At 44.8% G+C, this 25,960-nt stretch overlaps 2 protein-coding genes across 2 annotated transcripts in view; both read left to right on the top strand.

Annotated features, from left to right (window-relative positions):
* Positions 1 to 15,904: 15,904 nt before the first annotated feature.
* On the top strand, positions 15,905 to 19,194 carry calm2a (calmodulin 2a (phosphorylase kinase, delta)). Its single transcript, XM_056609426.1, has 6 exons — positions 15,905 to 16,013; positions 16,886 to 16,916; positions 17,880 to 18,023; positions 18,114 to 18,220; positions 18,303 to 18,438; positions 18,539 to 19,194. The coding sequence occupies exons 1-6, from the start codon at positions 16,011 to 16,013 to the stop codon at positions 18,565 to 18,567; spliced, it is 450 nt and encodes a 149-aa protein (XP_056465401.1). The 5' UTR covers positions 15,905 to 16,010; the 3' UTR covers positions 18,568 to 19,194.
* An 88-nt stretch (positions 19,195 to 19,282) lies between these two features.
* The window catches only part of stpg4 (sperm-tail PG-rich repeat containing 4), a 6,788-nt gene continuing 110 nt past the window's right edge, over positions 19,283 to 25,960 (top strand). Inside the window, exons 1-7 of the mRNA XM_056609425.1 lie at positions 19,283 to 20,693; positions 20,869 to 20,928; positions 21,356 to 21,610; positions 22,271 to 22,335; positions 22,723 to 22,768; positions 25,253 to 25,360; positions 25,640 to 25,960. The exon at positions 25,640 to 25,960 is cut by the window's right edge and continues 110 nt beyond it. Coding sequence (XP_056465400.1) covers positions 20,664 to 20,693; positions 20,869 to 20,928; positions 21,356 to 21,610; positions 22,271 to 22,335; positions 22,723 to 22,768; positions 25,253 to 25,360; positions 25,640 to 25,750 — 675 coding nt within the window. The 5' untranslated portion in view covers positions 19,283 to 20,663 and the 3' untranslated portion in view covers positions 25,751 to 25,960. The remainder of the gene's footprint in view (positions 20,694 to 20,868; positions 20,929 to 21,355; positions 21,611 to 22,270; positions 22,336 to 22,722; positions 22,769 to 25,252; positions 25,361 to 25,639) is intronic.

The following is a 25,960-nucleotide window of genomic DNA, read 5'->3' as shown; positions in this document are numbered from 1 at the left end:
CCTGTGAGTATCAGGCGGGCTGCTGGTGGTGGCCTTGTGCAGCGTTAGTGTTTACACCAGGGCTCCGTGCTAGAGTAGATTAGATCAGATGCAACTCCGAATCTCGATTCTTCCCCTTGCCCCTTTTGCTTTGTCTTTGTCTTTGTCTTAACCAAGACAAAGACAAAGACAAAGCAAAAGGGGCAAGGGGAAGAATCGAGATTCGGCCCAAGTGAGCTCTCAAATCATCTTAGAAATAAGGGGTACATAGCACTCAATCTTATCCCTTAATTTTGATCAAATTGGGTATTGAGACACCACTAGCTCTCACATGAACGCGCAACTTCAAGGGTAAGGGGGAAGATAAGGGGTAAGGGGAAGTATTGAGATTGGGCCTTAATCCCCTCTAGGAGACAGTGGTTTGTTGCAACAGCCCCGCGGCAGTGGAAGAACACAGGATGAAAATACAATGCAATAAAAATACAAAGTACTGATGCAAACAAAAATAGACATTGCCGTAAAATGCCCAACTAAATGCTAAAGTAAGGATGACACAAGACAAACAGGGCAAAAAAAAGACTGTATAAACAATGTAAATTATAAACTATAAGTGCACCGACATCGTGGGCAATCGTGGGGCCCGGGGTTTGATTCCCACCTGCGGCCCCATGCTAGCATGTCTTTTCTTCTCAACTCACCATCTCTCCTCTTTGTCCAGTTCTGTTAAGGCAAAAAAAAGCCCTTCAAAATGATATTGTGTATTCTTAGTTTACCGACGTAGCACACCCACAGACACAGGCGCACACTCGCCGGCCCATAGCCCTGTCTATTCCAGCGCGCCCTACTAAAGCGGTTCCCTCCCTCTTGCTCTGGACTAACTACAAACTAAACTTCTAACTACCAAAGTCACGAACTATGGGCTGTCTTTGTGTCTTGTTTCCGCTTCTGGCTCCCTTTTCTCTCTCTCTGTCTCGCTCTCTGTGTCTGTCTTTCTCTCTCTCTCTCTCTCTCTCTCTCTCTCTCTCTCTCTCTCTCTCTCTCTCTCTCTCTCTCTCTCTCTCTCTCTCTCTCTCTCTCTTTCCCTCTCTCTCTCTCTCTCTCCCTCTCTCTTTCCCTCTCTTTCTCTCTCTCTCTCTCTCTCTCTCTCTCTCTCTCTCTCTCTCTCTCTCTCCCTCCCTCTCTCTCCCTCCCTCTCTCTCTTTCCCTCTCTCTCTCTCTCTCTCTCTCTCTCTCTCTCTCTCTCTCTCTCTCTCTCTCTCTCCCTCCCTCCCTCCCTCTCTCCCTCCCTCTTGTCCTGGACGTAGGGGAGGTCCCCATCCCGGAGACCCTGCTGTCCTCCGCCCTACCCCCGCTGGTGCCCCTCCACGCCCCGTCCCCCCAGGAGCTGCTGGCGGCCGTGAGCCCGGGGGACCTGGCCCAGCTCCAGAGGGCGTGCCACGGCAGCCCCGAGTGTGTCCACGACACCCTGGCCACGGGCAGCCCCGCCCTGGGCCTGCAGAGCCTGGAGGCCCAGGCCCGCTACCGCTACCTCACTGCGCTCTTCGGTAAACGCCCGGCGGGCTTGAGACCGCTGTTGTCGTGTTGGGTGTTTGGTTGTGTTCTTTTGAAGGGTGGTCCAGTGGGGTGCCGGTTGGAGAGTGAATGGAGCGTGGTGTAATGCAAACAAATGCAAAATATACTGGGATGAGAAGGCCATGCAAATATCCCGCTGGCTGGCATTTTGAAATTGTGCTGTGCTGGGAGTCAACAGAGTTGAGGATGGTTTAATGCTATTCTATTAGTTTGGTGTATGCATGTATCTCTCGTTTTAATTTGTTTTGGACAAAAAGGCAGATGCAATATGCAATTGAAGCTTGATGCTTATCATGTTCCTTTGTATTTCTACTTCAACAAGGGTCAAATAAATGTTCCCCAATGGTTCACTTAAAGTGAATTGATCCAAGATGGACGTCAGATAGAAAAAGGCTGACTCATTGGTTGCATCCTGTCTCCTAGGCAACATGCCCCCAATAGTAGTGGAGCCTATGGTGATCCGCGGCAAGGTCGACTCCAGGATGGGCGTCCAGCTCCGCGCCATCGACGCCAACCGAGACCCCATCACCTTCTCCTTGCTCTCCCCTAGACCACGAATGCCCTCCATCAACAGCAGTGAGACACATGCACACACACACACACACACACACACACACACACACACACACACACACACACACACACACACACACACACACACACACACACACACACACACACACACACACACACACACACACACACCATATCCAAAGGCTATATTTTTAAGTATAATATATATTTTTAGATTTTTAGATAGTAATAAGTAGCACCATAATATCCATATATTCTTGCCACTGTCTCTTTCTTTCCATTCGGAATGCCACAGTGCATGAACTATTACACATATATTATATATGTATGTATATATATATATATATATATATATATATATATATATATATATATATTATTACATTCCTGCCGGGAAGGGCTCTGATGCCGCCAATGGAAACTAGCATGCGGGCAGAAGGGCATCCAATATATAATGCAAACACATTGATTTGCTATTTGCTGCACAAATGCCAGCCTAGGAAGATGTTGTACTTCAATATGCTCACCCTCAGGGTCTTAGCGCTGCTTTAATGGTTGCATGCAGCAACCATTAAAGCAGGACGGCCCACAGGCCTGGTGTGGGGAGAAGGTGTTACCGTGTCCCGCCAGGAGACCGGGGCGATAGTCCCAGCCGGGCTCTGGGCACCCTGCAGGGACACTGCTTGCCCTGTCCCTGTGTGTCCCGGAGGCCCCAGGGGGCTGTGCCTGTGTGATCCTGCCGCATGCTGGGGTCTAATACAAGCTGCCTCCTTGCCTACCGCCCGGAATGAGCCTAGGTAGTGGATGGATGGCTGGATGGATGGATGGCTGGATGGATGGATGGATGGATGGATGGATGGATGGATGGATGGATGGATGGATGGATGGTTGGTTGGATGAGTGGGTGTGTGGATGGAAGGACGGACGGATGGCATGGATGAGATTTGCCAACAATACAGTCTTCTATCACTACCACGGTGACGACAGATGACAGATCTGAAACAAACAGAATTGTACACCAGATGGGACACGTGAGAAACCGATACACATAGTGCACACACACATTTGCACGTACACAGACACAAACACAAACACAACCACACACAAACACACACACACACACAAACCTCACATAGACGGTCTAGATGTCTTTCATGCATTGAAACATGTCCAGTTACAAAGAACTGTCAGCCATGAAAATGAAAATGTAGCCAAAAATGATTCAGGGTTAATTGCTCTGTGTTCACTTTTTACTTTATACTATTTCAAGCACATAATTAATAAAATAGAAATTAGAAACTAAAGCGACTGATGAACTTCTGTCCTGGCTTTGCATGAGGACTTTACAACAACACAACGACACCTATTCCATTTTACATTCTGCGGTTGCTGCTAGTAAGCATGGGCCTTTATCATAATTCTAACAGCACTTCTCCCCTGCTATCACAAAATGACTTCCATCACAAACATCCTCAACCTTACCCTCTTAGCCCCTCGATGTGGGCTACGTGTTACACCCTGCACATCAGGGAGGCTGGCTCTCTGTTCAAAGACTTACAACCGCGCCGCCGCTTTCTAACCAGTTGAGGTGCTCTTCTAACCCTGGCCCCTCTGTCCCAACAGGTGGGTACCTTACTTGGTTGCCGCAGGGCGCCGAGCCCGTGGAGCTGAGCGTGAAGGTCAGCGACCCGCTCATCAGCTCCCTGTTCAGCCCGGTCCTCCAGGTGTGCAACTGCCTCAACGGGGGCACCTGCCAGTACGACGCCATCACCCACAACTACCTGCAGGGCAAATTCCAGGTACACCAGTCTGTCTATTCGTCCGTCTGCTTCTGTCAATCCTGACGGCCATAAATAAATCTATCAGTCTGTCTAACTGCCTATCTAACAACCCAACTACTAACTAAGCTAATAACTACCAAAGTCACAAACTATGGGCTGTCTTTGTCTCTTGTTTCTCTCTCTGGCTCCCTTTCTCTCTCTCTCTCTCTCTCTGTGTCTGTCTGTCTGTCTGTCTGTCTGTCTGTCTGTCTGTCTGTCTGTCTGTCTGTCTGTCTGTCTGTCTGTCTGTCTGTCTGTCTGTCTGTCTGTCTGTCTGTCTGTCTGTCTGTCTGTCTGTCTGTCTGTCTGTCTGTCTGTCTGTCTGTCTGTCTGTCTGTCTGTCTGTCTGTCCCACCAGGTGGTGGGCTGTCTGTGTCCGGAGGGCTTCAGCGGGGAGTTCTGCAGGGTGGTCTGGGACCCGTGTCTGGGCGATCCGTGTTTCCCAGGCGTGGATTGTCTGCCCGGGGCCGAGCCAGAGAGCTTCTCCTGCGGAGAGTGTCCCTCGCCCAATGTCTACCAGGGCAAACAAGGCTACAAGTGCTTCCAGAAGGGTCAGCTGATTAGTAATCGACAAAATGGAAACAGGGCTGGTAGTGCTTAGCTCGGTGCATTGGTTTTGATTGTATATTATAATATGCATAAATCTTGTGTTAATCAAATTGTATGGGTGACTCCTAATGACACTGGGTATTATATGATGCATCAAATCATTGTTTTGTTTTGTAGTCAAAGCTTGGTGGGACAAAGAGATCAGGTCAGGTTTTGTGCGACTGAAGTTCTCAGACCCATTGTTCACCCACCTTAATTATATATGTGCGGGTGTTTGATCTCCTTCTGGGTTCTCAGACTTTTGCCTGCCTCCCTCCCCTTTTCCCTGCCATGAGATGTCTGACTGCGACAACAATGGCTACAGCTACTCTTGCAAATGTAAACCTGGCTACACCGGGGACGGATTTAATTGCACAGGTGAGAGAAGCAGAGAGCAAGAGAAAGACACAAATAGCAACTGAGGTGCTAAAAGTGCTAATCTCATGCACAACAGTTCTGTCTCTGGTGAAACACTGATTAGTGCAATTGTCATGACTGGCTGACTCTCCAAGCAGAGAAACAAATCAAAGATAGTTTTCTACAATAGGATATTACACAGCTTCAAATGTCACCAGAGAAACATAAAACATTTTTTTCCTTTAAATGTGGGCAGATATCTAGCTGGCCTAGGCAGTAGAGAAGACATAGAACTACAATAAATTAATCTATGAATGATATCGTATCTTCAATGGCTTTGGCACTAAAGCCTAACTGCAGTAACTATTCAAAGGGTAAGGGTTTTAACGCTTTAAACGCTTTGCATTGGCCAACAAAATGGCACATAAGTGATATGGCCCTAAATACCATAAGGCAAAATCAAAGTCTAAAACAGATGTCAAGGAGTTCATTTTCCGTTAGAACTACAAAATTGACAGTAATGTATTAACTGCGGTTAGCCTAAAGACGGCAGAGTCGATTGAAACATGTACATGTTGCAGACATCGACGAGTGTCAGGACCCCTCTGCCTGCCCCAACGCCAAGTTTGAGTGCATGAACCGGCCCGGTTCTGTGCACTGCTCCTGTAGGTACCAGAAGAGTATGGAGGCTGATGGCTGTGGTGCGTACCTCCCTGATGTCCCCCTGTATGTACAAGGCAGAACGATCAGGACATTGCATGTCCTGTATGAAATGGTCCGGCACAGAATCCCCCTTTATTTGAACTATTGAATGATATTACAATGCATGCATTGCATGTAGATGTGTGCGTCTGTTTACAGTTGTTTAATTTGACTCCATACCGCCTGTTACTGCGTGTACGTACATGCAGAATGGCAGGAATCCGTCTTAGGTTTTTGTAGTGTTTTTATCTGCTTATAAATGTTAATGAAGAAAGTAGCATAATAATTATTGGTCATTATTGGCCTATTTTTAGGACTTAATAGGCCGGCTTTTATTTGGTTTGTTTATGGCTGTTAGTTATTCTTTTCCCAGGTGAGTGTACACAAACTTGTCCTTAGCGTGCTATGTGTCGCGCTAAATTGTTTGTTTGTTCTTCACAGGTGAGTCAGCAAACCCTCCAGGTAAGAGATCCCAGATGACTGCTCCCGTTTTCCCCTTTCTCTCTCTGCCTCGGTTATGTGTCAGTGTGACTTCCTGTGTGTTGCTACCGTGGGGACCCAGGCCTTATATGGCAGTGTGAGGTCATTATGTGGTTGTTGTGGCCATTTCTGTATTCTCCCTACAGGTTTTAATGTGTTTAACGTCTCCATGGACTGGAAGGATCCCGCACAGGATATGCTGACACAGGTGTGTTTGTGTGCGTGTGTTTGTGAGAGTGGGTGTGTCATTATAATAGTACACTGTGATATCAGACTTCACCTCTGCCTTTTCATATATATGTAACCATAGCACAATAAATGAAATCTGAAACTTATTACACGGCTCTTCTCAATGCCTTGGAACGCTCCGTTCACTTGCACGGGCCCCTCACAACTTCCGGCAGTGAATTATATTTGATAATTCACCGTTGCTAAACATTTAATGAGAACTGTCAAAGAAAGCTGAATTTTTTGCCGTCTTTCGTATCACTCCGCAAGTAGTTTGGTAACTTATCAACCCCAGCGTACTCGGTTGCTAAGCTTTGGCAGACTACAATACATAATACACATAATACACTCTCACAAAAAAATAAAAACCTATTATTGGCATCATTGTTGTCTTGACAATCTCCATCTCCACACCCCCCCCCCCCCCCCCCACCCCACCCCCCCACCCCCAACCAACCCAAACACCGGTTCCCCAAGTTGGAGGAGATCCTGTCGGTGGGCTTCCAGAACAAGTTCTACAACGCCAGCATTAAGGGCCCGCGGCAGGGGTCCGGGCCGGGGGCCGGGGAGTACCGCATCAACGTGTCAAGCGACACACCCGCATGGTACATCCAGGAATACCTGGGACGCGTGGGCCGCTTCTACGGCATCGGCCTTCCCGAGGTCGGAGGTAAAACAACAACAACAACAACAACATGCCCATGTACTGCACACGTCTGGCATATCTAAATATAGATGGGTTTGAGGCAGCAGTATAGTATCCTAGTATAATGTGTTCAATACCCCATGTGTGCTATGTGTCAGGATTTACACAGCATCACAACACTGTGACATATATCAGTAAAACATACCCCAGAAAATCCATATTTATTGATAACTATTATAATGGCGTGTGTTTGTGTGTGTATACATAGCAAACAATCAAAGCCACTATAAAAAGATTTAATACCACACAAGGGTGCAATGAAACTATAATTGCACACCAAACGCGGTGTGGTTTCATCGTGGAAGAGGGTGAGAGTGAGAGAGAGCGTGTCTGTTTTTCCCGCCCACTCAGCCACCTTTTTCTTTTCTTTTTTTTTTTTCCTTTCTAACGCCGCCTTCCCCCCACAGATCTGGACGAGTGCGCGGCCAAGGAGGCCGCGTGCGCGTGGCCGGCCCTCTGCGCCAACACCTACGGCGGCTACAGGTGCGTGTGCAACGGCACCACCGAGGTGGACGAGTCCCAGGCCTGCGTGTTGGGTAAGGAGCCCCGCTGCTAGGAAGCACTCCCAGGCCGGGGAAGCACGGGGCTGCCGGGGAGGGACAGGATGCCGAATGTTGAATGTTGCCCTGCTGATGAACAGATTGTTATTGCTGATTTAACAGGGACGTGGACGATGGCGGAGATCTGCATCTGTTACCCTTTTCTTAATATGCAATGTATACTGATATTCTGGGATGTTTATTTATTTATGCTATACACATACAGACGGTTATGCTTTTTAACCGCTCATTGCTCAGTGAAGGACATGCAAGACAGTAAGCACATCATGAATTGATCCAACATTGCATTTTTAAATCTATATTTTTATGTTATTTCATCTTTAACTATTTTATTGACCGTTATGTTTCAGGCAGTCAGGTTATCCAAGCAGGGAACCAGAGCAGTGTGGTGGAGCCCCTGGAGGGGGACAACACAGCCCTGATCCTGGGCCTGGTGCTGGGCATTGGCATCCCCTTCCTGCTGCTGCTGCTCGCCCTGTTGTGCTTCTGCTGCTGCTGCCCCCGCAAAAAGACCACCCCCAGAGAGTGAGTAGGACACGCACGCACTTGGGGCCGCACACACACACACACACACACGCAAAAACACAAACACAACACACACACTCAAAAATGTACAATCACACACACACACACACACACACACACACACACACACACACACACACACACACACACACACACACACACACACACACACACACACACACACACACACACACACAGACACACACACTCTCACACCCACACATTACCACCAACACCCACGCACCACAATTCCATAATCCCAATAATCGAGGGTGACTCATGCATTGGAATTGATTCGGTGTCTGAGTAGGATGTTTGGAGTCCACAACTTAAAGGTTAAAAAACAAACAAAGCGCAAACACGACCACTGCCGCAGAGGCGCACTAATGTGGGTATGTGTATGCACACACATGCATCTGTGTGTGGCACATATCCATACACAAGTGCATGGTCAGCCACACACCGGTCTAGTGGGTCCTAGGAGTCTGTAGCTGCAGGTAGCGGGGAACGCAGATGGCTATGGTATGACTCTGCTGCGCTTCTCCTCTGTCAGCGCATGGACTGCCCACTCTCGTACTATATTAAACTAAAAGCTCTACCTACTGACAACACTGGGCTGCATACGAGTTATAAAACTGTTCCCATGTATCATTCCAGAACACTTTGTTGTAGAAGACAGAGGATGACTAAGGCTTGGTGACGTGCAGTGAAATGCTGAAAGGTGTTTGGAACACCAACCTAATAACTGTATAATTAAATGTTATAGAATTATCATTGCATAGGATCTTCGTAACGTCATAGTGTTGATATCTTCTAATATTGCTTTTGTTATTAGCAGCAGTTCTAGTGGTAGTAGTTAGGATGAGGAGTAGGGGAAACCACACTGAACTGAATGGTATGTACTTTCATTCATCTTTAATACAGTATAAGTAAGTGTTGTGGCGTGCGTGTACACACGCAATGTACATTATTACCACAATGCATGTTGTACAATGTACTTGGCCCATGTATATACTGTGTACATGGAGGTTGATCTACTTGATTAAGGCTTAGGCTCTCTGTTTACTGGATAGAATCCCTATGGATGTATAATGGCCCTTTGTGGGATTGGGGGATTAGGTTGTGTGATTACTGTAGATGGATTTAATTGTCCAGACGAGGCACGCTCCTGTCCGTTCACAGTCAACAATTCAGAGAGACGCTGTTTTAGGATTATGTCGGATGATACCAGGGCACGCAGATACATTTTTAATCCCACAGGCGATATAAACAATGCATTGCTGAAAAATCCTCATTCAAATCATTTTGAATGATGTCTGAATAGTTTTTTCAGAGCAGAATTCTTTCGGGCATTAACCTAACGCTCTGTGCATCATTGATTCATTGAAGAAAAAGGATTTACTGATATTTATATTATATATACATATTTTATTATGATATTACTGATACTGATACTACCATTGAAATCCAAAATATCTGTGCTGCAAAATAAGATATACAAAACAGATGTCTGGCTCCACAATACACTTTCCAGTGGATTTCTCATGCTGGGAATCTGCCTGGCCCCACATTAGGTTAATGTTAGTGCTAAAAGCATCCTATACCAGCAAGGATTTTCTGTAATTGGTCCAATAAAGTAAGTAAGAAAACTAAATTGCCTCATCTTTTTCATTCTAATACTAATAGATGGTATACTGTGTATGATATCCATACACAGTCAAATGTCTTGCTTATATAATTAATATAATATAATTGTATAACATCTTTAACTAACTATGTCATCATTGCGCATTACAACACGATATCACTAACAAGTCCCCCAGCAATAACCTGGACACACCAAAACCTAGCCATTGTGCATTGTGTCATGTGTGACAGGTGCCTTTTGATATCTCTGCTCTGATTGGTGGTTTTGTCTGTTTGCTTTTCGTTTTCTTCTGCAGGCCGTCCCATTTGCTGCCTGGGTACCTGCAGTACATCCCCCCGCCCTTCAACTACTCTGACCCCTCCCTCCAGTACATCAGCCACTCCTGCCCCCGCTCCCTGGACACGCCCCCACCCAGGAGCTACCATCACACCAATCATATATATTCGTCAGCAAGCTGAACACACAAACACACACACAAACACACGCACACACACACACACACACAAACACACGCACACACACGCACATACATTCTAGCGCAAACACAGTCACACATACACAAAGACCAACAGACACAGGACATGTAATATGATCAAATGCACACAAAGTGCAGCGGAAGAAAAGCTAGAAAAAGCAAACATGTGCGTGTGCATGCACACTCATGTGTATTAACAGCCATTTGCATGCTCACAAACATTCTCCCCCGCTCACCCACGCACCTGACAGGTGATTGGGCATTTTAAGAGCCGTAATGGCCTTATAATGACAAGACGGATGACTTATTTATGCCGCAATGTACAAACATTTAAGCCTGAGTGACTTTGAAAGTCTATTAGATTCTGACCGTTAATGCAGAGAGAGGGGGCCTGCCAATTCCTCCATAGGGTCTGACCCAGCAAAACCAATAGCCCTCTTGGCTGGGAGACATTGATGAAAGGAAAACCACTGCAGTGGTCTTCAGGTTCCAAATGACTCTGACATTTACCCTTGATACGCCTTTATCTTTAGCCGGACTTCTTTTTTTAAATGGTGCATCAACTATAGTTTAGAAAGGAAGCAGTGGATACCCTACATGTAAAGACCTATACAAATTGCAGTTTGTGTATTTATTTGGTGGATATTGAAATATTTCATTTTTTTTAAATGCATCGAAACATATTGCATTTTATATATTTATCTTGTTGGGAGTTTTAATAAAGATGTCTAAAATCTCTTATATTTAAAAAAAGTCTCTGAACCAAAATTGTATGGATGTTGCCCATTCCTGTGCATTAGTGCATTAGTAATGTAAACAAATTGATTCTATTGAAGTGAAGATAATTAGTCGTGGATTTTAGATTGTTATGTTTACTTGTATTTGACCGGGCTATTAATTTATTCAAAAACAGACAAGAAGTTGCTGTTGAAACCTCTAGCAAAGGCTAGCCATAAGCTTCTATTAGTTGAGATCAAATGTTAAAGCACCAGCAGGAGGGTACTGTCGTTATGCGACATTTCAACGCATCTATTTCCCCACTCAACAGTTGAACTGTAATATCTTTCAAAGACACTAGGTGTCATTACTGAGTCAGACAGAAGAAATGCCTTTTTTTTGTCGCCATGCACACACACATGTACACACCCACCCACCCCCCACACACACACCCTTCCAGACACCTGCTCTGCAGCCTTCATCTGGAAGTGACCGCAGCGTGCAGTAAAGTCTAGTTACCAGCCCCACCTGCAAAATGAGCTCATGTGAAGCGGCAGGCGAGCCCCTGCAGATCCCTGTCACTGCGGGAACCGACCTGGCCCAGTCTGCATCCAGGCGGGGGGGGGGGGGGGTCAAGGACAGGCTGCTGCAAAGCACATTCCCTGCCAGCGTCCTCATTCTGGTCCCCACACTTCAATCAGACACACACACACACACCTTCGTGCCTACGTGCACACTCCCAAAAAGAACCCTCCCACTTGTTCTGGTACTCCTCCTGCAGAACCGCAGCACCGCTCCTCCGTAGCCCTGCCTTGCATCCTCGGAGAGTTGCGCTAATTGAGTAAAGCCAGATCATGTTGTCATGCCACGCTGGGGAAGGACAAACTTCCTGACTTTAAAGTGCAAGCGCGCGCACACACACACACACACACGCACACACGCACACACCCACACACAGACACACAGACACACACACGCACGCCAAAGGACCTTAAGCTGCACTGTGAGGACCGCCCCTGACACCTGTGTCAAACAGAGCGCACTCCTTTCAACAGCTAAACAGGCAAGCGAAGGGAGGGCTCCTTATTTTTGCCATTTCATTTAATTGTCTCCGGTACTTCTGTTTCCAGGGAGTGGCGATTCATGTGGCGCCGAGGGCTGCAGGGTTTGAAGTACAGTTCCGCGCTGACTGCAGCAGACAGCTGGAAGTGAGCCAGGGAACGAAACAGGGAGAGAGAGAGAGAGGCAGAGAGAGAGGGGAGCTAGAAATACATAGAGGAATGAGAGAAGGGTAACATTCGAATAGAAATAAGAAAGAACAGCAAACATCAACAGCAGGGAGTCTATCGACAAGCTCTGTTTTTCTCGAACACAGAATCCTAGCCACAGACCAGATAGGTATGGCGGGCATCAATGGAGACTTGCCAGAGCAAACAAATATAATGTGCTAGGGATGGTGCTGAAGGGGGATAAGTGCATGCTTAGCTATAATATCCATTTCATCACAACATGATTGAAATGAGGCAGGGAATAGCCTGCACGAGAAAATCCTCTTATCTGACCCATTCATCATTTCAGCCTCCATCACAGCCTTTTTTTGCACAATGAAGTTGTTTCCGGGTAACAGGTAGGCCCGTGGGGACGTTGATGAACACAGAGCACTGGGTGAGATTGGCCGGGGCACAGCTGGCATGTGCTTGGCCCTCCCCAGCTGAGGCCCTCTTTCACACGCATTTATAAACACTCTGAGGAGGCCTGCCTCTGTGCGGCTGGCCGTGCCCTTTCACAGGCTCCGTGACTTAATAGTTAATTGGCTGAGGCAGACCTTTGCTTTATGGCGGCAAGGAACCAAACATCTTAGTCGTAATCAGGAATCCTCTAAGGAGAAGGCCATATCTGGCAGACATTGCTTGCAGGTCATAAAAAATACATGCGTGCATAAACATTCCTTTTCCCTGGTAGTCAACATCCATATACCAGTGTACACGTCCACATTTAAACTGCCCTGCATGTATGCATTTGTACATGCTGGCAGGTACATCTATAGTAAAACACGCACACAAAAACATTGTTGTTTCTCTGTGGGTGTGCGTGCATTTACCATGTCAATTTCACTGGCTCCGACCAACAAAGACTCAATCTCTCTCTCTTTCTCTTTCTATCTGAAAGGTGAGCCACACCTCAGGAACGGAGCTGGCAGGTGCATTTACAAAGCCTCATTCATTAATGATCGGCATGTCTTCTGGTTACATAGGTGGACATCTTCTCATATTTGTCACCTGCATTCACCCATGCATGGAGGTCCCTATTGGACCCATTGGCCAAGCATTAGCCTCGAGGCTCCACTTTGAACACGAGACTTATTCTGAGAACAAGGTTTGTGCAATGAGCATAACAATAATGTATACTCAATGTGACCCCACCACCACCACCACCACCACCACCAACCTCTGCCCTCGCCGGCCTAGCCCTTCTCTTTCTGCATTGAGCTACATGTCTGGTGTTCTACCAAGGGAACAAAAGGAATGAGTTGTGGTGGGAGTGATGTTTCAAGCGACCGAGAAGTGACGTTAATGAAGATGGAAAGGCTAAGGGTGCTGGCCTCACCTCTACTAAAGCTATTGTAACCTTTGATCCATGGAAACAACTAGAACCCGGCCAGGGTTGGGCTGAAGCAGATAAAGATTATTTGGTGCAATTAGACATTCACTGATTAGAACAGGTAATGTAATAGGGGAAACAGTTGTGGTGGAGTCCTTACAAACCGGTGTGTAGTATAGGTTTCACGTTGAAACGAAATGCAGAGACACGTACACAAAGACAACAATGAGAATGTCAAGGGTGTTCCTTTCTTCAAAATAAACAGAAATGCAATAGTCCTCAATATTGGTATGAATTGGTAAAAAAGGTTGGTATGAATTTGCATATATCACTTGATTGAGATTGTTGTTGTGGAATTATCTTGCGAGAGTGAAACACTTGGAGCTCATGCACAATACAGGCATCATTATCTTGTCTGAAGCTTCTCTTAAGAGGGTAGTCTTGTATAGCATACACGTTATCACACAAATCCTTTCATTTGAGGCATTGGTAATCAAGTTTCTATGAGTATATCTTCTCTGTTAATCAGCACAAAGTCCACATTTTCCAACACAATGTGTCCGGGTTTACAGTCATTTAAATAATTTCTCCTGGGTTCCAATATGCCCCATCCACACTAACCTCTAACCCATGGTGAACTTTGACCCCAGCCAGATCTCCTGAGTACTGACATTCTGAACCATGTCATCAAGCAACCAAACAGCTGAGTCCAATGGATGAGAAACCACTATTGAAACAAGACAGGAAGGACAAACAGGGAGGGTTGTAACTAATGGAATCTGTTTTACGATCAAACTGTAACACCTTTTTATGTTTGGTTTTTTTATCGGCAGAGCGTAGACACATTATACAATGTGGTCTGAGATGCATGCGCAGGAACGCATGGAGGCCAGAGCTACATAAGTTATCCAGTGGGACACTCTGCAACACAGAAGTGGTGTGTGCATCTTCTCATTTGGTGAGCGCAAAAGTCCCTGCGTTTTACACTCCCTAGCACATATGCTAATCACATATAACAGCGCGTGCTCGCTTCCACTCATGCCCCGGATTATCTTATTCTTGTGACAGATTTAGGCCTTTGTGCCGTCTCCTTCGGCGTTACATAATCTGACGGGTGAGAAAAATCCTGTCTGAAAAAAAAGCAACCCCACAACACCCCACAGGTTCAAATGAATAGGCTCCAGTGTGTTCCAGATTATGTGTGTGGGAATGAGCCGGTTCTGCTCTGAGTCTGCTCATGAGATCACATGGTGGAGCCAACAGCACCTCTAGCACCACAGTGTTGAAGAGTGCACACAGAAGGAGATACATCTCCCCAAGATTCTCTATTTTAGTTGTTTTATTGTCATGGTCCTGCTCTTCACGTCCATGTATACGTTTGCGTTAACTACCCTCTATCTTTAGACTTGGGTCTAACGCTTCCCTGTTAGATTAAATTCTTCCTGCGCCCCTCCTTCTTGCTCATCTCTCTGTATGACAGGCCCTGAGACAGGTGGTCAACGGGAACCACAGGGGCAGTCGGGCATAAGCAATCAGGCTATCAGATACTCCCATCAACACCAGCAGAGCAATTAGACCTGAGAATCCCCCCTCATTTAACTGCAAGACGGCCTCACTGACATCTTGTTCAAGCAGGCATATACATGAACTGATAAATACGCGCGCGCGCACACACACACACACACACACACACACACACACACACACACACACACACACACACACACACACACACACACACACACACACACACACACACACACACACACACACACACACACACACCTTCCACATCTCCAAAAGCAGAAAACATAACATGCAGAATACAATAATCGCTATTAATACATTTAAAATGAATTTTTAAATCATCTTTTTTCGATAAATATTAATTCTGCTCAAATAAAATCATCACAGAAAAACTGTCCCCGTCATGCTATTCCTTGTTAGTGCTGAAAACCATCTATATAATTGGATGTCCATAACGATTATAACCATATGTAGACACTATGCAACAAGCCTGTCTGCTATGCTTGTAGCGCTGACCAGAATCCCATCGACAAAATGCAGCGCCATCGCAGACGAAGAGAGTGACGCATTGCAGGTACAAACAGACCAATCAGGACGAGGTATTTCATGCCGCTACGTCTTATGCCGTATCACACTAGCAGAATGTATTCATACGCAGTTATCTAGAATGAAAAAGACGAGCTTTAAAATGTGTAAATTAAATTGGTAAATCTTTAATTAAATTATATTTTGGCATCAACATATGTTATTCTTTTTTACTTGGTGAATCTTGTACTACAATCAGTTATTTAAAGTTTGTATTGATTGAGGGAAGAGGAAGTTGGCGGAGGGATCGTAAAAGAGGAGGAGTTAAAGAATATCCGTTAAAGGCGCGTCCAGTTGCTTTTCTCTCAGTGCACTGATAGAGATTTCTAGTGAGCGTGTTGAAGTTGATCGTTACTGTGATCACTTACGGACTTATTTGTAAATCAGCTGCCCCATCTTCTTCGAAATGGTAAGGAAACCATGTAAAACGTTTACAATCTTTTCTTTGCATGCCTAAGATAACAATTGGTTTGTTGAGGTTTTCCGTTCTATCAAACGCTACGTCACGCTGGCAGTTATGATAGAGAGGCGACTGCAGCACCAGCGACGAACTAATGCCAATTCTTACTACGTTATGCCTTATTACGAATTATTATGTGATGTTTGTGTACACAAGGCCAACCTAGCCTTATATTGTGTCAAATTTGTTAAACAATAGATGGATTATGAGGTTATCCTGCCGGGCTCTTTTATGGCCTAACTCAATAGAAAGTATTTATTGCAAATTATGTTTGCAATAAACATAATTTGTTTGCGGTTATTTTTTACCTGCTTTTTGTTTTTTTCCTTGTCAAATCTGTCGAACACCTTACCAAATTGAACGGTGGTTCCTGCCTTGCCCCTGAATACAAATTCCTCCTCGGCTTGTACTGCTCATAGCCAGGGAGAGGCAGTAACGTTATTCTTTCCCGGCTACTGATACAATTTACCGCCAAATGGAACTCATTCATTCTCTCGTGCCGAAGGAGACGTTAACGTCAAGTGTGCGTCGTTCAAGACGAGCTGGGCGTAAAGGCCTCGAATGAATCTACTAGCCTATGTTGACTCCAGGAAATACTTGTAATGCTGGGCTAATCGTGTCTATGTCGATTGTAGGAGGGGTGCATGTATTGCGTTGAGCACTAATGATCTTACAATGCTAACGGTGGTAATCATCTTGCAAGAATATGGTTTTGATTCTTAAAATGTGTACGTGTAAAGTTAATTAGGAAGCGTATATAAGGCAGGCTGGTTCATGGTTTTTGGAATTAATACAATTGTTTAATTTGTTTCCATATTCAGGCAGACCAACTGACAGAGGAGCAGATTGCCGGTAAGACATGGATGATATGAGTTGCGGCACGTGGCCTCTGAAATGGATCCTGACAGCCCTTACATTGGGATTATACTTCTTCCTTTTAAGGCTTTCTACCTGAAGGCCAGCTGGTCATAAAATACAAGAATGAATGCGCCAGTTGTTTCCTAATGGCTGTCTAGTGCTCAAGGACTTCCAAACAGAAACCTTTGCATTTTCCTGGTTGCCAAGTAATAAATGATGTAATCATGAGTACTGGGTGTAAGGAGTTGTAGCAACCACAACTACATCCTGTGCATGTGTCGCCTTTGAACTGGGCGTGTTCTCCCAGTAGTCTGTTCCAACTGGACTAGATTTTTCTAGGCGCAATGCTCAAATATGAGTAACTCCTTCCTAAGGCGCGTTAATCCCAATTAGAGCATTCAGTGGGTTGTTTCTTGAAAGAGTGCTGCTTGCCCACTAATTATTTTGTATTGACTGCCACGGAATCCTGGCATTGTTTGGATGTCTCAGTTTTTCCATTTATGGCCATGAGATGGGAGTAGTCAGTCAATCCAAAGCATCTTTTAGTCTATAAATATTTAAATCAAGTGTTCTCCCTTGTGCTTTGAGCCTGGAAATGGCAGCCTGAGGCTATGTGGGCTGCTGCCCTCTGGTCCTGTCACACTTATTGTTGTTGCCATCTGTACTCCTCCACACCCATGTAAAGAATGCCAGCCTTTGCATTCTCGTGGTTCCTTATAATGTCTTTGTTTGGCCAGAAACGGCTCCAGTGTTTTCAGTAACAACACTTGGCTTGTGTGCAATTTAAACAAGAGTGACTCAATGCCCTTGGCTACAAGCTAATGTGGCATTATAATATTTCTAGCTGCCATACTAAATATTTTGAGCATACCAAATCACCTAAGTAGAGCAGATATTTGTTATGGTTTCTGCCCAGCCAGTCTAAATACGTTTCCTTGTGTTTTTTAATTTCAACAGAATTCAAGGAGGCGTTCTCGCTCTTCGACAAGGATGGCGATGGCACCATCACCACCAAAGAGCTGGGCACTGTCATGCGCTCACTGGGCCAGAACCCCACAGAGGCTGAGCTCCAGGACATGATCAACGAAGTTGACGCTGATGGTGCGAGTCAACATTGGCCCTTCTCTGCGCTGCTCTTTTGGGAGGACTGAAGAGTAGCTCATGAATTAATGTTTCCTTCTTGCTCTTTAGGTAATGGAACGATAGACTTTCCAGAGTTTCTGACCATGATGGCGAGGAAGATGAAGGACACAGACAGCGAGGAGGAGATCAGAGAAGCATTCCGTGTCTTCGACAAGGTAGGTTTGTGGTCTGCACGACAATCAGCCTTTTATGACTAAGAAGCATCCTTGGCGTATGGACACTAACTCTCATGTTCAGGATGGCAACGGCTACATCAGTGCTGCTGAGCTGCGTCACGTGATGACAAACCTGGGTGAGAAGCTGACTGACGAAGAAGTGGACGAGATGATCAGAGAAGCAGACATTGACGGTGATGGTCAGGTCAACTATGAAGGTGGGTGTCTTTCACTGACGGGGATTTTTGGTTATAAAACATCATTCCTTATTCACTGAATACTGAAATAATTGTATTCCATTTTTCTTTTCTTTTGCAGAGTTCGTACAAATGATGACGGCGAAGTGATGGCCTTGTACAGATTTCTTATAAATAATTTGCCTTTTTTTCTTTGTGTAATTTATCTGTAAAATCTTAATAGCCCCCCTCTCGTCCCTGCCCCTTGCTGTCCAAAGGAACTGCATGTAAACTGCATACGCTCTTGTCCCCATGTCCCTTTCTTTTGCTGTCATGGTGTTTTGGAGTGACGGAGCGGTCTTGCATCCAGATGCCTGTGGAGGCCTTGGCTGGCCAGAGAACTTAAAAACCTTCCTCTCATGTGGGCACAGGCCCCTCCACGCATGGCGGTATTGGAAACCTGTCTGCTGGTTGTCACTTGGCAACGCTGTTGGCATGGAAACGATGTGGAGAAGCTAAACTCTGCATGGACTACGGACAAAGTATATATGGAAAATTTCTCAGCATTGCACTACTGCAAAAAAATGACACGGGTGTATCTCCTAGGTACTCGTACAAACTCTTTTTGTATCTGCTGTTCTATATACCAGAAATGACTAATCTTACTATGCTTTTTAATGTTTTACTCACTACTTTTAATTTCTTTTTCTTTTTTTTAATGGTCTTTGGCCATGCCTCAAATAATCCATTCCAAGTTGTATATTTTTGTTTTACAATAAAAGTTACAATCTACCCAGATTTGAAAATTGTCTTGTTTTCTCGATTAACATTTGTATATGCTGTAATTCCCATTTATGTATTTGGGGCAGAATGCTCATTTGACTTTTTTTTTTTTGACTCATTAAAGATGTTTACTGTTTGAAGTATCCATGTTCAATGTCCCGAAATACTCGGAGGAGCATCAGCCAATGCCCCTTATAGTTCCAATTTTGGATGAAGTCTGTATTGTCGTTAAAATAAAGGCAGTGGGTTCAAAGGTTTAGTGTTCAAGAGCATATAATTGTACTCTACATGAAAATTGCTATCTACTGGCTAGATGGGCTATGTGCACTCTGTCAGACCACCTACTAGGAAGATGAGTAATGTCTTACTGGGCATTTGACCACAATGATGTGGCACCGGGCACTAGCATACATCGGTAACTTTTTTCCTTCTCAATATTGAGTTTGTTACAGTAGCTTGCAGATACTAAGTTAATCATTTCAATGACTGAAATAAAGCTCTCTTGTGGACCTCTGTATTGCCTTTGTTTCTGGTGCATGCACTAGATTTGACACTTTTAAAGGCTGAGGAAATTCATTAGAAAATGTCTGAGCATCTTCAAATTGGAATGGGAGCATAATTTTTTGCAAGTGTCAAAGCGACCACTTAAAATTTAAAGCAGTTTCCAAGAAACATTTTCAGAATTTAATGGTTTTTATTTTATGTTGAGTGACCATGTAGTGAAATCAGGCATTGAAATGTTAAATCCTGAAGCTTGTTATGTAGAGCGCATGTAGAGGTAGTCACATGAGTTTTCTTTTCCTAGACAAGACCAGTAAACAAATTCCTAGCTTCTCAGAATCATATGTTCCATGTTGCCTAGCAACAGGGGTGAATGTTGCACTTTCACTGAGATTCTAGAAGGCGCTTTTGAAGGTTCTTAGTTTAGGTGAGGGGAGCCTCTGCATGTGTGTTTTGAGAGCTGTATGCCAGGAAGGTTGATACTTGACACACTGATTCGTTTGAAAGGGTTTGTAACGAATCTCCAAAGATAACCACATCACTTTATGAGACTTGTAATGAAGTACAGACGGAGACTGTTTGGCAATGCACTGTTACCAGAGAAGTTTCCAGAGTCAGTCGGGTAGAACACCATTGTGAAAAGATAAAATACATAATTCATACAACCTGACATATAGCAATCAAATACTGACCACTGACCCTTAAATGCCATGCTATGCAATATAATTGCAAGCTAATAACGGAACTAGTATTTCCTCCTTTAAATCCCTAACGTCAGACTTGTTGGTGTGTCTATATTTAGCCCTCCACAGGGCCAACTTGTTTAAAAAATTGATCGACGTTGGAACTGCTGCTATAGTAACAGTCACAGTTAAGCGGTGGTCAGGTGTCACTGGAACCCAGACAGCGAACAAACGATCAATACGGTGCAAGAGCAGAACAGGGCCACATGGAAAATTATTAGTATCGCTTCCCTCAGCGACATGACCGGAAGAGGAGGTATAATGGCACAGGTGAGATTACCCACAACCTATTTAATTAAGAAATTGTGTAATGACATGTGTAAGTGCATTGAACAAAACAACCGGTTGAGGCTGTTTATATTGCAATGTGAATGAAACTTCTAAGAAAGTGCTTGTTTCAACATTTCTCTTAATTTATCTCAGCTAATTCAAATCTTCTTTAAAGGAAAATAATATGAAGAGGGACCTCACAGGGCGTGGAAGCTGGTGGCTGGAAACATTGAAAGTAGGTCCCTTTATGATGGAAATGCCAAATGGTTTGTATTTTCTACTCATTTTGAAAGGACAATCAGCCTGTAAGTATTACATCAAATGTCATCTCACACGCATACAAACAAACAGACCCACACACACACACACCTGCACACCTGCACACACACACACACACACACACACACACACACACACACACACACACACACACACACACACACACACACACACACACACACACACACACACACACACACACACACACACACACACACACACGATGGGATTTAAATGTCAAAAATTGAAATCACCCTCTTTCTCAGCTCTGTCTCTTTCAATGGATTCCTATTGAATAGATGGACTTCTGAAATCCATAGGAATCGGGGGGGGGGGGGGTAAATTAGTAATTGAATCGCTCATCTCCCATCTCATCCCTTGAGGACACACCCATCCCGGGTCACTATCCCATCAGGAACTTTCTGGAAGAAGCAGCGCTGAACCCTGTGAGGAGGACCTATGGCTTCAAGGCCCCGGGCAGGGAAGCCCGCAATGTTTGGCCGCGCCGGGGGGAAATGCTGCTTCCAGGGGCCTACAACTACACGGACACCATCCAGGAGGGCCTCAAGCGCCAGGCCTCCTGCTCGTTTAGGAGCTGCCCCCGCTCACACAACCTCACCCTTGGCATCAGGGACAAGGTGAGGCTGGGTGGGGGCCATCCCCATGGGTCATCCTCAATAGGGCTTGTACATCAGAATGCATTATGGGATGTGTTTGCTCCGCCATTTTGAGATGGCAATGACAAATTATTTCACGCTTAATTTCTAAACAATGACCGATACATCATTACTACCAGGAACAATGGTGGCGTTTATTGACTTGGTGTACAAGCCCTTTAGGAAGCTATGGTGACGATAGAGATGGTGTTACTCTTCATCACAGGGGTTTCCAGTGCTTTTAGGCAAATGTTCAACAGACAACCACTGGCTATCCTCCCTTTCTCCAAGGGAGCCATACATGGCTCCAGTGTAACTGTAGTCCCTCAGGTGTGAGAACACAATGTGCTAGTATTGATGTGTTGGCAATGTGTTTTACACTGTCCTTGCATGGCATGGTTTGTGGCTACGCACAGGATTTTGCTTATTACAATTTAATCACGTTAGTTTATTAATGGCTGACACAAGCAGAGTTTTTGATGAGTAACCTAATAACCAAAAATTGGGACATAATGTTGTTTGATAAGCAATCAGTGAGCAATTCAATTCCCATGGCACTCCTAATTCTAGGAAAAAAAATATTGAATCTATTTTTGTGCTTTTGATGTTTTTTTTTTGTTGTTTGTTCCCTTGTGGTGTAAGGATATAAAGACGTCTCCATGTGACAACAATCTGATGGAGAAGCCCGTGGAGAAGACTCCTTGCAAGTAAATACCTTGTGTGTACAGTTCCTTTATCTTTCTCTCTTTCTCTCTCTCTCTCTCTCTCTCTCTCTCTCTCTCTCTCTCTCTCTCTCTCTCTCTCTCTCTCTCTCTCTCTCTCTCTCTCTCTCTCTCTCTCTCTCTCTCTCTCTCTCTCTCTCTCTCTCTCTCTCTCTCTCTCTCTCTCCCTCTCTCTCTCTCTCTCTCTCTCTCTCTCTCTCGCCATAACTCTCTCGCCCTCGTTTAGACATGCTGTGGTGAATCATCCATAACCGTCTCATCTCTTATGCCTGGGATTCCACGCATCCTCTCTGCTTGGTGTTTCCTCCACTTCCTGTGAGTGTTCCCTCCTCTCGTCTCCTGTCCTCTCCTCTCATCTCCTCTCCTTTGCAGGCATGTGATGTTTCGGTCTTCAGTGCAGCGGATCAGCTTTCCGCCAGTGAGTATCCAGTCACCAACCGTTATTATGATCAGTCTCTCCATTGGCCCCAAAAAGGATAGATCTACAATGCACTTTTTCAGAGGGATTGGGGTAGCTGAGAGGTATTTGAGCGTTGCCGGCAGCTGCTGGACGTGAAAAGAGAAGCAAAGACACTAAGACATCCCCGGGGCATTATTACCGCCAAAGTAGGGACTCGCAAGCTGCGTTCTGCTTTTGGCAGTGTCACGGCTGACTCCAGGACCAGCTTATTGTCATAGGTTAAGCAGCGAAACATTCCCAGTGCGGCTGTTCCGCAGTGCTGCTGTCATCCACATGAGCATATGACCTGAGGATGTGTATGGGCTGGGGAATAAAAGGGCAGTAAAGGTGTAAAATGAGAAAATAATGGGCTGTGGACTCGTGGAAGAATCTCTCACTTCACTAAGCTATGGAAAAGAGGAAAGCATTTCACAGACTAATCTGAAAGAATAAGAGGGGTAGTGAGCATCTCTCTACCAAACTGCAGCATCTATTCAGGTTTGTTGTTTAGCTATATCTTCATCGTGGAACCTTTGACAATGTCATATAATATTGTTACAGTGAATAGCTGCACTAAATTAACCAGAAAAAAATACAGTCAGAACAGAGTCAGTGAGGAGCATTTTGAGCATACATTGTTGCGAAATTATCTTTATTTACAAATTCTGGCAACAGCTTTTGTTGGCTCTTTAAATCATCATTTAAATAATTTTTTTCATTTCGATATGTAATCTGGTTATCCTCACAGCATACAGTTCTATTTATGTTTTCAAGTGCCATGCAGCACGCAATTAAAAGGAAACATCAAAACACTCATACTGCGCTCTATGGATTTCCATCTAGATATCACTTCTACACATCCCTCAGAAGTAGGGTCTGGTCTGTATCAGATGCACTAGAGGAAAAGCCATCCTCGCCTCTCTAAACCCATTGAAACACACACATGCACATACATACACACAGACACACACAGACACCTGCACACACACACACACACACACACACACACACACACACACACACACACACACACACACACACACACACACACACACACACGCACAGACAGACAGACGGATGGAAAGACAGACAGACAGACAGACAGAAACACACACACACACCTGTACCCCCCCCACCCCCACTCCCCAACGTGGTTAGAAAAAGATTTGTAACATTGACATGGTTAAGTGTTATGGGAGACTTGAGTGGGGGGTACAAACAAGGACACAGAACAGATTATTTCACAGAGAGAGAGAGAGAGAGAGAGAGAGAGAGAGAGAGAGAGAGAGAGAGAGAGAGAGAGAGAGAGAGAGAGAGAGAGAGAGAGAGAGAGAGAGAGAGAGAGAGAGAGAGAGAGAGAGAGAGAGAGATGAGGTCTTGGTCAATCTCATGAGATAAGAGACACATCATGGGTCGTTTATTGTGTGTCCTCCATCGGTCACATGAGCATTGCTCTGTCCTAACAATAGATTCTCAGGAATCTCCTCGTGTTCACTGGACTGCTTGATTATGTTTGTTTCTCTGATCCCAGCTTAGCCGCAAGGTTTTCATATGTTAAATTAACTTATTGACTTAATGTATAGTTTTCATGACACACTGGTTAATTAAAGGATAACTTCAGGATTTTTCAACCTGGATCCTATTTTCCCATACGGTCTAGTTTTTTTTTTAATTGGTCTAGTATTGAGCGAGGCACTGCAGCTGTAATCCGCAAAACAGGCTGTATTTTAGTCCTCAGGCCAGGGGCAATAGCACCCCGTCAATGTACGTCCTCTCAAAGTGCTTGTTTGGGCACCTGACAGGCTCAGATTGCTGTTGTAAGTGTCTGACAACATGAGAAGGATCCCTACAAAGAAATTCAACCTTTTACGTTACCTTTCGCTTGACCCAGGCTGTTTGGTTATTGTGTCTGATCAAGTCATGCTCAAGCGTTAGTCCTGCTCTGAAATCTTTTTATTTACAGGAGGAGAATGTTACATGAAGGTAATTAGTTGTTACAGGAAGAGAAGAGTGGAAAAAAAATTGTGCTAGTTGGAGAGAGGAATGCCGGTGTTGAACGACAGTCAGTTCAGGGTTAGGGTTAGGGTTAGAGTGTTATCTGAAAGATTGGGTGAATGTGAGGTGAGACTATAAGGGAATTTCCTGGAACAGCGCAACAACTAGATTTCCGAGGGAGTCGAGGAACCGACTTGGTTCAACGCAATGACAAACCAGTTCAAGTAAAAAGTAGATTTTTTCTGTAGGGATCCACTTTTTAGAGGATGATTATAGATTGGCCCTATCCCAAAGGATTACTTATTCGTCAGAATGCAGCAGAAACGTTCTCACTTAACACTTGAGCAACTTTGACCAATCAAAACTGTTCTAAAACCTTTACAACCAGAACGGCAAATAGGGTCCAGGTTGAAAAATCCTGCAGTCATCCTTTAACCAATCATTGGCTTCTTCCTGGGCCCATTGCAGAAGGAGGGGCCAGCTCCGGGCTGCTACAACCTGCAGGCTGCCGCACCCACCAAAGGAATCACTTCCAGTTTTAAGTCAAGACTGCCACGGCTACACAGCGTACACTCAGTGAGTTACTCTTCTGGTAGTCTTAGACTCCTAGACGCATCTAGACTGCAGCCATTGCTGCCTACAGAGAAATACAATGTGGCATATATTAATATTCGGTAGGAATATGATTAGAATAAAATAATCGACTAATCTAAACTAATACTAATGCAACATTTAAATAGACATTTTGGCAGTGGTAGGCCTGTACGGTTGAGAGGGTAATTGCATATCAATGTGTGTGTTTGTGTTTATATGTGTGTATGTATTTGTGTGTGCGTGTGTGTGTGTTTGTTACAGAGAACCCCAGGTCCGGGGTCTTACCTGCTTCCCTGGCAGTTGGGCCCACACCCTAACATCGAAGCCATGCCGACCCCAGGTCAAGGCCTCTTCTTCAGAGACTTATTTTAGGTCGAAAAAAACCAATATACCTCAACAGCTCAGCGACCTCGCCTGTATGCAAGGCCTTCCCCTGAATAAAACCATTGTGACCATTGGCTTCAATGATGTCTTGTTATTCACTAAGGTCCTAAATGTTTGTTTTAGAAGGACTGAGGGCTCAGTGGAACCATCTACATCGTATTTTTGTTTTAGTTTGTTTTATTCTGCTTGAGCACATGC

This window comes from Gadus chalcogrammus, chromosome 15 (genome assembly GCF_026213295.1).
Source record: "Gadus chalcogrammus isolate NIFS_2021 chromosome 15, NIFS_Gcha_1.0, whole genome shotgun sequence".
In the NCBI taxonomy this organism is placed as follows: Eukaryota; Metazoa; Chordata; class Actinopteri; order Gadiformes; family Gadidae; genus Gadus; species Gadus chalcogrammus.
The sequence above is the reverse complement of the archived record's forward strand: the minus strand, read 5'-3'. Positions and strand labels throughout refer to the sequence as shown.

What these genes read in the sequence shown, in the direction of transcription:
- calm2a (XM_056609426.1), top strand. An exon ending in GACAGAGGAGCAGATTGCCG is followed by an intron (nt 16,917 to 17,879) that starts GTAAGACATGGA and finishes TAATTTCAACAG; the next exon opens with AATTCAAGGAGGCGTTCTCG. An exon ending in CATTCCGTGTCTTCGACAAG is followed by an intron (nt 18,221 to 18,302) that starts GTAGGTTTGTGG and finishes TCTCATGTTCAG; the next exon opens with GATGGCAACGGCTACATCAG.